General features: G+C 33.1%; 2 protein-coding genes and 1 long non-coding RNA gene across 5 annotated transcripts; 1 reads left to right on the top strand and 2 right to left on the bottom strand.

Moving 5' to 3' along the window:
* Positions 1-115: 115 nt before the first annotated feature.
* LOC111494196 (ubiquitin-related modifier 1 homolog 2) lies at positions 116-2,916 on the bottom strand. The gene is made up of 4 exons (XM_023144077.1): positions 2,847-2,916; positions 724-799; positions 516-598; positions 116-409 (listed from the first exon to the last, which is right to left on the bottom strand). The coding sequence occupies exons 1-4, from the start codon at positions 2,867-2,869 to the stop codon at positions 292-294; spliced, it is 300 nt and encodes a 99-aa protein (XP_022999845.1). The 5' UTR covers positions 2,870-2,916; the 3' UTR covers positions 116-291.
* Positions 2,175-2,835, bottom strand: LOC111494200. The gene is made up of 2 exons (XR_002720145.1): positions 2,481-2,835; positions 2,175-2,441 (listed from the first exon to the last, which is right to left on the bottom strand). It is a non-coding gene; the product is annotated as an uncharacterized LOC111494200 (long non-coding RNA).
* A 144-nt stretch (positions 2,917-3,060) lies between the features above and the next one.
* Positions 3,061-6,776, top strand: LOC111494182 (peroxisome biogenesis protein 16). Of its 3 annotated transcripts, none has more exons than XM_023144059.1 (8): positions 3,061-3,502; positions 4,763-4,820; positions 5,227-5,443; positions 5,527-5,816; positions 5,907-6,175; positions 6,312-6,379; positions 6,462-6,523; positions 6,598-6,776. In XM_023144059.1, the coding sequence occupies exons 1-8, from the start codon at positions 3,434-3,436 to the stop codon at positions 6,657-6,659; spliced, it is 1,095 nt and encodes a 364-aa protein (XP_022999827.1). In that variant the 5' UTR covers positions 3,061-3,433; the 3' UTR covers positions 6,660-6,776. The 3 variants fall into 3 exon arrangements, with proteins under 3 accessions (XP_022999827.1, XP_022999826.1, XP_022999828.1); XM_023144058.1 differs by having other exon boundaries at positions 5,907-6,213; positions 6,263-6,379; XM_023144060.1 differs by having other exon boundaries at positions 3,422-3,502; positions 4,763-4,836; positions 5,907-6,213; positions 6,263-6,379.
* The last annotated feature ends 6,210 nt before the right edge of the window (positions 6,777-12,986 follow it).

Here is a 12,986-nt window from a genome sequence, read left to right as displayed (position 1 = left end):
CATGTCGTGCCTCGTGAACTACAATAGACACCTACGTTTTTCTTTTGGATACTCAACAATTATGGTGGAGAATCGAACCATTAACTTTTGTAATTGTAGCAGGTGTCTTATCCACTTTTGTAATTGGTAGCCACCTTTATTCATTCTTGCTTCTTGCAAAATCTGATTATCATATGGTCGGACGAATTTCAGGTGGAAAATACAGATTTTAAAGGTTAAAATGGCGTAGTACCATATCATCTTAGACAAGTATTTAGTAGATAGAAGCAGAAAAAGACATTCCTGATGAAGTTAGCCTCCATGCAAGGTGGATATGAACACAACCACATCTTTCTCTTCCAATGTTGTGTCAAGCTGCCCGCTCAGCTCCCAATCACAATCATTTACAAGCACCAGAACACCAGGTCTTCTGCACCACATTCCAAACCATGCCACTGTCAGCTATACAACCTTAATATACTCACAATTCTTCAAAAAGTTTCGGCTTTCATAAATGAGGTGTTTCATTTACTTACACGGTGTCGCCTTTCATAAACATTTCTGGCCGTTCCTTGATCAAATTAGAACGGACCCAAGAGAGCAAATCTTTCATGACTAACTGAGACGTGGTTTAAACGAAAACATTAGACGAATAAACAGAGAGATGAAAGGAGAAACAGGAAAATATGAATCTGATGATATCGACTAGAATCTTTCATTAACTTATTGGAAAAGATAGTTTACCTTTCCCACTCCATTTTCAGGATTGATGCTGACATTATGGATCTTCACAGAGTCACATAGCAACTCCAATCCCCCACTGCATTTAAACATTAATATTACTGTCATGTCGATCATATGAACCTAACAAATGACATACTTTTTTTCTATGAGAATCTGGTAACTTTTAAGTATGAAATGTACTAAAAGGCAAAGGACGCCACAAGTTACAAAAGATGATCCTGATTAGAAATGAGGGATGTAAGACTATAATCACAGAAGTAATGAGAGCAGTATACATCAAGAGGCCGAAGAAAGAATCGAAGTCCTGCACCTTATCTTCAAAGATGTGAAGGTTTCACTCGAGCCAAATAGACCAAAAAAAGCTTTTGATGATATAAACCCACTCCAGCTAAACAGGCATGAGGTAAGGTTAATGGGCTTATAATCACCCACAAATGTGGCATCCCTCTATTGGGATGAGGCAAATATAAGCTTCGTTAAGGCTTGCATTGATGATGGCATTCTAAAAAAGTCTTGGAACACTTTCCTCAAGTCACCCTCAAGAATGTTCGAACGCTTTTTAAAGAATTATGCGGTATAGCATCTAATCCAGATGATTTGTGGGATCCCAGGTCCTTCATTGCATTCCTAATCGCCTCTTTTGTAAAAAGGGCTCAATGACAAGGGATTGGTGATGTTCATATCAGATCCCAATTTCTAATGATTGGAAGAAGTCTGCTACCTCGACCCTTGGTGTATAACTTTCTGTAAAAAATACAATAAATTCGACCTCTATATCACTATCCAAGACCAAACTAGTGCCATCTTTGGATAATATCTCAACAACGGTATTCTTTCTCCTTCTTGTGGACATAACAATGGACGTAGCTGTTGTTTTCGTCTCAACAAAGGCTCGAAGGAGTGGTGCCACATCCACATGTTCAGGCCCCATCTTTGATGTCCAAAGGTCATGAGAATCAAACAATGATCAGAGGTGATATGAGGAAGCCGCTTGCCCAAAGCAATGTTGAATTTATCAATACAAGGGCCAAAGACTAAAAACCGATCCTTAAGGGTCATAGCAGGCTGTCCACAAAAGCTGGACCAAGTGTATTTTTCGTTCGAGAGGGGAGCCAACCAGAACGCTCCTGTATATGAATTTCTTTTCGTAATTGGGTTGCCATTTGATTTCTTGAATGACCATTTGATCACATTAAAATCACCTCCCAAAATCCATTGGTCTGTACATAAATGTGACAGATTGTAAAGCTCACATAACGCACTTCGGATTTGGAAGGGAGAGGCACATTGAAGGTTGAGTGTTGATTTACGTTGTAAATGTATCTTCACTGATATCATTTCCCCACCCTCTAAATTCATAAAAAAGTTCAATTACAATTCAACCTAGAAGCATATAAAAGTATCATTCCTAATATTGCAGAAAAGGCTACTCAAGATATGCCCACAGTCTATTTTCCTTCTTTTTTCTGCTTCGATGGGGAGATGGAGATTGAAAGAACGAATGAGGTCGACAATACAAAATCCGTGTAGTTGATGCATGAAACCAAAAGTTGCCACCAAACAAACTGATGAATTGCTGAACCAACATACTTTACATCTGATAATTACATAATGGCTATAGAAACAAATACAAATCCAATTAAAAGCAACATCAAACACAGAGAACTTGAACACAAAACCAGAATGATTACAATATGAACAAAACTACGTTAATAATCCTTTTATGGAAATTTCAAGTGGAGCATGCTTCCAAAAACTACGTTAATAACATGAACAAAACCAGAATGATTATGGAGGCAATGAAGCAACTGGAGATTCAAGCAAAATTTTCAGTTAGTTCCAATATCACGACTCTTCATAAAAACACACTAAGATTATGAACTTGAGAGTTCACCGAAATTGAGAAAACAATCTATATTCACAGACAAACAACGCTAGAACAATCCAAGTTTGAGCTGCGAAAAACGTAAAACCACGAAAGAACGCGATCTTATATATCTTATGATTTCCAACTTTCCCGGAAACAAAATCCACTAAAATTCTCTACCCAGTACCACTAATTTTCTCCTGTATCTCACTAAACAAACAACTGGGAAAATTTCCTTAGAGAGAGAGAGACTTACCCAAATTCAAGGGTTAGTTGCATTTTCAATTTTCTTCCCCGGAACCCTAAAACCCTACAGAGAAGACAAAGTCGTATTTATAATCTTTGTAAAATAATCCTTCTTTTATGGAAATTTCAAAAGTAACTTTTTTTAAAAATATTTTTTTATTAATAAAATTTTATATATATATATATATCCTGTATATTTTTTTGTTCTTTTTACATATATATTGAAATGTGTGCTTCTCTCTGCTATATGCAACCAAATTAGTAGGGAGAGATGGAGGTTTTTGAGAATGGCGGCGGTAATTGGGGCTGTGGGTCTGATGAAATTTACAGTTTCCGTTTCATAAAATCCCAGTTTGGTTGCTCCTTTTCTCTTCCATTCTTCTCCTAGAATTTCTCCCTTTGTCTGAACCTTTTGGTTTCAACTTTCCCCAAAATTTCACGAACAAGATTCATCTATTTGAATGACCGTACAATTTCCTTTTGGCTATGTGGGAGTTTTTCCCAGTTGAATCTTAGGGTTTTAGTTTGTATCAGGTGCTTGGGCGATTCAAGTGTTTGTTTCCTCTGTTGCTGCAGCGTTGGGATTGTTTTGAAGTCATGGAAGCTTATAAGAAGTGGGTCAGGGATAACAGGAACTATCTTTACTCTTTTGAGTCTCTTGCAAATGTGAGCACTCTCGAATTCTCATCAGAATTTGCTGTTTTATCTGTTTGATTTCATTTGGGAATTGATTTGCTTGGCTTTTGTGACTTTCTCTGTAAGTTATCTTGGAAGCATGCTTATCAAGTAGTTTATTTGAATTGCTGTTTAATGATCATGCTAACTTTTGGTTTTTCCAAAAGCGTGGTACGGAATACTAAAATAGTATTGCTTACTTATAAACTCATGATCTTCCCCTTAATTAGTCAATGTAGGACTCCCTTCCCACAATTCTCCTCTCGAACAAAGTACATCATAGAGCTTTTCCTAAGACCTATGTAGCTGTCGAACAACTCTCCCTTCATGAGGCTCGACTCCTTTCTCTGGAGCCCTCGAACAAAGTACACCCTTTGTTCGACACTTGAGTCATTTTTTATTACACCTTCAAGGTTAGCAACTTCTTTGTTCGACTCTTGAGGATTCGATTAACATGGCTAAGTTAAGGGCAATTATAATGGTGTGATATTGTTCACTTTTGAGCATATTGAAATTTCCAGAAAATGAATAACCAATGATCGCTGAACTGATGGAAGAACAAGATATATAACCAAGATAATCCGAGCATTAAGGATGTAAAGGATTGTTTCATTGTAGCCTATTCAAAATTCTAAACAATTAAAAACCCTCAATCCTTTACATTTGTATCTTCCTCTTATAATGAAGATTCAACTGAATAATCACGTTCAAGGGTTGTGGTTCCTCTTCAAAAGAACGGGAATTTTCAAGAAAGAACACCAAAGGAAATACCCAATCGATACTATTTGAAATCAACAATGGTGTAGGTGGTTCCAAATTTTCATGGTATTTTAAAGTCATCAAATGCTCCTTTCAATGATTCAGACGATGATGAGTAGTGCAGAATTGGAACCTCAGCCTAATTACAATTCATTAGATGATGCCATAATTGAAGATTCTGATGTAGATGCCTTTGATTTTCTTTTCCTGTCAACAGTTCCTCAAGTTTCTACGTCAATGGATGCCATGTTGTCCGTTGTTTCCTAAGGATGCCATGTTTCTCTTATCTTTGATTAGAGAATCTGAGCCTAGACCAGAGACATGACATATTTTTTTCATCTTTGTTTGACATTGAACACCTTAATTTCTTGATAGTGTTTGAGAACTGTTATATTACCAAGCGAAAGCCAACTGTTTGTAGATCTGATAGTAATAACAACTGGTATAAGTTTGTGGACTTTAACCTCGTATACGGTTCTTAATATTGTACAGGGCTTGACGTGGCTTCTTCCCGAACGATTTTCTAATTCAGAAATTGGACCAGAAGCAGGTTTTGTGAAACTTTGGTAACGCTTGACTGCTTCTTAGCTTGGAATATGTGGTGCCCTTGGATCCCCTTTGATGAAAATGCATGTTTTTATTATTTCTCACTTAAACAAAAAACCATTTTATTCCCTAAAACGGAGAACTCAACGACTCGATTGTTCTTACGACATTGTTCGACTATGTATACATTTTGATGCCTGTGGTACTGGGTCCTTCTCCTTGCATTATGCTCCGATCTCTGATCTTTGTGGAGGTTTCACCCTTTGATTCTGATAGCCAGCAAGGGTTTTTACGTTATTATTAACTACTATATTTGTTGTTTTCTGCCATTGTCTTGTGAAATGAACACGGGTTACTGGTCTCATTTGTAAGTTTCAAGCAATTATTCATGAGTTCAGCTATTTCTGCAGTTTCTGCTGCTGTTGGTGTTATCACTGCAGTCAATGAACACATAATTGAAACAGCTCCAACCCAGATGCGTGTAAACGCGACCGTGCCACCTTCATTTCCCTATTCGTTGTGCATATCTGCTCTAAAAAACTTGGAGCCATTGATCGAAGTTGCTGCACAACAATATTATGGCAACGATAAACGCTGGAACTTCATTGCCGTTACGGAGGCTATGAAGTAAGACTCGTTCGAGTATGGGAGTGCCATTTTTGTATCTTAATATACATTTTTATTGCATATTCTTTGCCATTGGATTTCAGGGTACTATTTAGATTAGCTCTGTTCAAGAATAGTGGATACAAAATGATACTCGAAGGAGGCGAAACGACAAATAACGAAACGCATCTCGAAACTTCAACTTCTCAGCACAGAGCTAATGATGGGCATCATGCATCTGGTTATTTAGGATATGTTAAAGGACATAACCAGTGGAGTCTAGAAGGGAGGGCAATGTCTGCTTTAAGTATGTTCGGGGATAATGCTCGGATAAATTCGACACCAGCATGGTCATACCGGGTTCAACACGAGCGTGCAACGTTCAATCCTCCAGGTCAGTATGGATATTATGTATGATTATGATCCCAAGTTGCTAGAGCTTTGTTGGAAATGTCTAATGACAATCCATTCTGTGCCTCTGCAGCTACAATACCTGAGAGGCCAACTCTTTTGACTATTTTGTCCGAGCAGGGTCGTCTCGGGGCTCTTTTCGTGATAGGAGAAGTGCTTTTTATAACAAGACCGCTAATATACGTTCTTCTAATCCGAAAATACGGGATTCGGTCGTGGACTCCTTGGTTTCTTTCTCTGGCTGTGGACCTCATTGGAACAAGCTTCTTATCATATGCTACCTCAACCCCCAAGAGTAGAGAAGACCAAAGATTTCACCTCTCTGATTCTGAGAAGGACGAGGTCAGGGGTTCTCTCATTCATCATTCATCCCCCATGAATTTGATTGTCATACATACAGACTAGTTTTCTCGAGTCCGTGCTCGACCCTTTGAACTATCATTCTCGTATTAACGTCAACGAGTTCGATTTGGTTCAGCTGAGACGACGAAAGATGCTATGGGCATTTTACATCATGAGAGACCCATTCTTTGGGAGATTCACAAGGTGCATACATACATACTTTGATCTCTCCACTCCAAACTTCAAACCTCGACTTGAACTCACTTCGGTTGAGCGTTTTTCTCAGGCGGAAACTCGAAGGAGCCGAGAAAGTGTTGCAACCCGTACCGTTTGTTGGATTCCTCACAGGTTCTGTTTTATCATTATGATTATGCAGTTCTTTTCATGGTTGTTGTTACAATGTGATTAGTTTTGATGTGCAGCAAAAATTGTGGAGCTTATGGTTGGAGCTCAGACAAGATACACTTACATGTCTGCTTCATGAGCTTATTGGTTTTTGAAGCTTCAAACTCTTCCTGCTTTCTTTTCTGCTGTTCATTGAAATATTTAGTGATGTTTTTTTTTTTTTTTTTTTTAATCAAACTGCTTTGAATAATAATTAGCAATGTATATCAGTATTTTATTTAAAATATGTAATTTAATCACTAATTAAGCCACTAATTGAGTGATTTATGAGTATATTGGATGTTCCTTAATTATATTTTATTAAAACTTTAATTTTACAATTTTTTTCCATAAAATAATATTACAAATGTAGGTGACTTCTTTTAATGGATTATTTTTTTCTATTTTTTTATAATTATAGTGTTTGGTCCAAATTTTATCGAGAATTTAAAAAAAAATATTGCTTTTTTTACTAATTTAAATTCTTTATAATCATAGGTAGTTTGAGAAATTCATATATAAATTGGTTTTTTTTTAATACTAAAAGTAAGATATCTTGAAATAAAAAATTATTCCTATTTATTGTTGCATTTATTTTTAGTAATTTTATTGTATTGGTGAATTTTAAATTATTAATGGTAGATGGTTTATTTTTATTAAGCCAATTTTAAAAATAATTTTAATCAATTAAATTTTAATTTATTTGACTTTAATTTTTAGGATTTTGAGTTATTTAGCCATCAATTTTAATAATTATTTTTTAATCAAATAAATTATTATTTTTTTTTTTTTACAAATTTTGATGCTAAATAATTAGTATTGTAATGAAATTGAAAGATTAATTATCCTATCATATTTCAAAAATCAGATGTCGGCCTAAATAATTATGTACCTATACAACAAGTATTTATATTATGCCAAATAAAATGAGGATTTATATTATGCTAACACTCCTTTTTATAGTTTGATTTTGGTGGTAGGTTATATAAATACAAATAATAATTAATAGTTAATTTATCTCAAATAATTCAGAATATTATTCCACATAAATTAATAATATTTATAACTTAATTTATTAAATATATATTAATTAATTAATTAATATTTTCATAATTGATATACTTACTCTATGAAATTAATCCTACCGTATTATTTTGACATTATTTGATGAATTATTTGATTCTAAATAATTTTAATTACATAATTAATTATAATTATTAAAAAGGACTCTATGTAATAAATATTAATAAAAGGGGAGAGTATGGACATCAATAAAGTCTACGGGATATAGAGAACCTTTTTATCAGAGGGAAAAAAAAATGATATATGAGAATAAGTGCTGTCCATGCCCGAGCTTGTAAACTTGGTTCCTAACGGAGGGATCAATAATCCTTATCCATTACCGTTTTTATTATATTTCATCTAAACTATCCCTAAATGATATCTTAAATCCATGCTAAAACACAGTTACTCACTCATAAAAGTGTTTCTATGGGTCGGGGCGGAATGGGGAAGTCTTCTCCATTTTCATCCCAACCTCCTTTTCATTCTAAATTTTTTTTTCTAATGAATATTACAATATTCTTTTATATTAAAAATGGTAAATAAAAATCTAATATAATGTTTTATTAACATGATTTTTACAAAAATTAAATTATAATATTACTAAAAAAAATGAACATAATTTTAAATTACACATTATAATTATAGTCTTCAGATGGTAAGATTGTAACGTGCCTAATAATAATATTCGTAAAAAAGTCTTTTATATTTAAAAGAATTTAAGATACTTTTAAAAGTTTTTATTTAAATTTAAAGATATTAATAAAAATTAAGGAAGTATTGGAATATTTTTTAAACAACAAAGTGATTTTTTTTGTTTATTTTTTATTATAAAAACAAATCATTTAAAATAATAATAAATTAATTATAAAAAAAAGGCAGGTGCCATGGCGTACGGGTCCCATCTAGAAAAACCAACGTGGACCACACTGAAGCAGCACGTGGACCCCAATGCAAGGGGAGGACAATGGGGGGCATGCCCATTGTATGTAATAGGCGTGGACCCCGCCCCTTTTCATCAGTGCTGATTAGTGCTGGTGGGTCCCACCACACCCCTCCTCTCTACCAATCGCATTTTTTTTATATTTTTAAATTAATTAACTTGAGGGCTGTCCCACTTTTTTTTGGAGTGCATTTTGGTAGGTTGGTAGGCCCACCTACCCGAGAAGGTTTAAATTATAATTTTAATGCCTAAGTTCTTAATTATAATTTTAGAGACTTAATTATGATTTTGAAATTTAAAAACAAAATATTTAAAGAATAAATTAGTAATTTAAAGAAGATTTTTTTTTTCTTTTTAATTTGAAGGAGTATTCAGACTCTTTATATTTTCAACGTTTAAATTTGGTGTTCGAGTAAATTTTAATTTTTTTTCAATAAATGTATTTATTAGGTTTGGTAGGACTTTTTTTTTAGGGTTAAAAAATAATATTTAGGGGTTGAATAATTCAAACTTTTGACGTCTTGATTAAGGTAATATCAATTACTACTCAGATGTAGAACTTTGATATTTTCATTTATAGTTTAATAAATTTTTATTAAATATGGATTAAATATTAAAGTCAACTAAATATTTTTAAAATTTAAAAGGTAATGATTTAAAAGTCAATGTAAATATAACTAAATTATTCGAGATATTAATTATAAATTGAGAAGTTCGAATTTCTATTTGAGAGAAAAAAAAGGAAAAAGAAAGAAAAATGAAGGATTAAAATGTAATTTAACATTATTGATGGGAAAGAAAAGAATCTAAAACTAAAAAGATGATGAGGATGACCTTATCTAGATGGACCCAGAGGATATGGTTGAACGGTCAGATCCAGCAATTGAGGTGGGGCCCACGAAGTTGGAATTTCAGAAAGAGACGTACATAGCAAGCTTCGTGGGGTGCGTCACATGAGAGTCACCCCACACTCTCAACGAACGAGATTCTTAGTGGGCTACGTAAAAAGCCCATCCTCCTCCTTTTCCTATTTATACACACAATTCATTTTTTAATTAAATTAAAATAATAAACACACAATTTTATATCATGGGTTATATTTTTTTATATTTGAATTGAGCAGAATTTTTTAATAATTGAAATTAAGTTTAGTGGTAAGTTGACATTTTTTAGGTCAAAATTCAACCAATTCCAAAATAAGATTGAAACTTCTCTATTTTTTTAAAAAAACTTGACTCTATTTTTTTTAAAAAAAAATTAATATTTAACGTTTGTAATCCATGTTAGTAATATCTTGTGACTAGTAAATATTTGATATTTAAACGAAAGGGGTAGAAGCACAAATAGAGGAGGGGAGGGGCCAAAAAGTGCAGTAAAAGGGAGAGGACAATGGCAAAAAGGTGATTATGTATGTGGGGTAAGGGGAAGGGGGCCATGGGCTATGCCTATTTGTTGTGCACCATAACATTAATGCCCCACTCCATTTTGTCCACTTTTATATTGCATTTAACCATTCCCCATTTTCCATTTTTTTTCTTTTTTATTTATTTATTCTCGGATACTCGGTGTTCAACTATATTCTCATTCGTACATAAGATTTTATAATATAGTTTTTAGCCTTAGAAACTTATTTGTTACATTTTTGCCAAAATATAATACATAGTTATTCTCATATATGTCATTTAAAAATTTTATAACTATAAACATGGATCATATATATATATATATATACTATAGTCCATGTTCGGTTGGATTATTAAAATTAATACAAGTTCCAAATTAGAATCATTAAGAAAAACACATATAAAATATAAATGGGACATCTTTAACCAAAGTTCCCAAAAACTTAATCCATAAGGTAAGGTACAACCTTTTAAATGGATATGATTGGTGATATATTATTCAATTTTAAAAAGAAATAAAAGATTAAATAGAGGCAAGGCTATTTTGGTAAATTACACTACATAATTTGATGTGACTGATGAAAACTGTCTAAGCATAAACATTGGATGCCAACATTAATATAATATGGCAAAATAATAACAACAAAAATAATTAAAAAAAAAAAAAGGAGGCAAGTGTCTTTTGCAATATAACAAATCATATTAATTATTAAAAATAAATATTTGTATTTCTTTATTTCTTTATTTATTTATATAGGACACCACATTTAATACATCATTAAACCATCATAAATACTTTTTTATATTATGTACTTTCAACTCTTATTTATAGCTACTTAATTATACCTATAAATATTATTTTTACCTATATTTTTAAAGCTGAAGTCAAATTTTGTTTTCAATTTTTATTTTTATTTTTAAATTTGGCTAAAAGTTCAAATAGTTTTTTATAAAAAAAGAAACTCAGAGTACTGAAATGATGAGAAAATTAAATATAATTATTTAAATCTTTATACTAACCAAATAAATTAAAATTAATTTGATTTATCTTTTTTTTTTTAATGAAAAAAAAGAAAAAGAAAAAAAAGGATATTCTCCATTAAGAATTTATTCCCTACAAATTCGTGGCAGGGAATCCCTATATCCATCCAGCAAATATAATAGGATCAATCTATTTTTAGTACGGAAGGGTAATATAGTAATTTCGTTGCTCATTGTTCCACTAGTTCCGATACAGCCGGCTGATTTGGATATATTTTGATATTTATAATTACTTATAATGGATAGCCTTTTTATAATTAAATTTATAATATATATATATATATATATACACACACATATATATATACTCTTCTTTTAATTTAAATTTAGTCTAAATAAAAAATTTATCTAAATTTTCACACTTTTTTCTCAACTTATGTACTTATATTAATAGCTAAATCGGCCAAAATTCAAACCACCCTTTTATTTATTATGTATATATTAATGATTACAATGGTTTATCCACTTTTCGTTGGTAGTTCAAAGGCAGTTGTCCCTTTAATACGAAAGTGCGTAAATATAGAAACTTCTATCATTTACGTTAGGGAATTTACGGAAGAAATTAGGTTTTAAATTTCTCGAAGCGACACGATTATATATCTAAAGGGAATGCACCCCGCCTAAAAGTTGCTAGTACGAGGTGAACTCATATTGACTAAAGCAAGGGAGAAGAAAATGGAGGAGATTTGGCATGGTCGTGTAGAGCGTAAACATATAGAAAAGGATTGAAGGGACCAGTCCACGATTTAATGTTTGTAGAATGTTACCTTGCCCGTATGTTTAATAAAGCCAAAGATCTCCCTTCACTGAAATGAGTATGTGTAATGACCCACTTTCGAGGGACTCGAGCCATGGACTGTTACTTACTGACATGAAATATTTGAAAATACAAACTTTTTAGATTTAAGTGAACGTCGTTTAAAATACATTACAAACGGGCAAACTACAATGATGCACACACAAAAATATGACATAGGTAGTCCATGAAACCTCGAAATACAAAAATCAAGGGTTCATAAGAGAATCATAGTACAAGACTTCGATCTAGCCCCTAGCTCATGTGCGCCTATGCCTTGACCGTTCCATCATGCCTTATCTGAAAAATTTAAAAGTAGCGGGGGATGAGAATATAGAATATACTTAGTAAGCTGTTTGTTAGCAGTTCATAGTTCATTATTAAGTTTTATTGATCTTAATTCGTTTGTTTGGTGTCTTATTCTTGTTTGGGGGTTCATTCCAAAGTACAAGTTGTTTCTAGGCTACACCCAAAGTTTACTCAGTCTTCCTAAGCTCAACTTGGAGTACTATGAAAGTCATTTTAGTTTCTTGGATTCTTGGTCCTATATGGACCTCCAACCCTCAGATTTCTCTAATGTTTTTAGGTCTATTGGTTAGTCGTTTCTGCTAATCTCGTTCATCATCATAGCTCTAAACCCTCGAGGCGCGACCTAGGTATCAATCTCATATGGTTCATGCATGCTACAGGTTCAACCAACTCTAAAGCACAACTGTGGACCCCTGCGCCTTGTGATAGATTCACTAAAGAAAAGTTAATTGACAGACTTCTAATAATCCCTACAGAGACAAAATCATGTCATAAAATATCATAGGTCAGTTTTATAGATATCCAAACCCCTGACAATCGAGTTAAGTTTACGATTAGGGGTTAGTTGGTGAACCCCTAATCGACCCCATATAACCGTTAAAATCACATGCATGAATAATAACCATAAGTCTCCCTATAGACCCCTACAGCTCATGACAAACTCGTTATAAGAAAGCTAACGGGTAAACATCCTAGTAGTCCTGAAAAAATTATGAGAAACCCATGAACCCTTACCTCAACCGATGCCACACTCTTTGCCTTCTATCGTCTTCTTGTCCAATAGAATAGGTTCCGAGAAGAAAAGAAAGAGACCGAGGTTAATGAGGTAATCCAGCAATTTTACCAACTGATTCAAAGGGAGAGGAGAAAGAA

Source organism: Cucurbita maxima, unplaced genomic scaffold (assembly GCF_002738345.1).
Source record: "Cucurbita maxima cultivar Rimu unplaced genomic scaffold, Cmax_1.0 Cma_Scf00020, whole genome shotgun sequence".
NCBI classification, from domain to species: Eukaryota; Viridiplantae; Streptophyta; class Magnoliopsida; order Cucurbitales; family Cucurbitaceae; genus Cucurbita; species Cucurbita maxima.
This window is presented reverse-complemented; position numbering and strand designations above follow the sequence as displayed.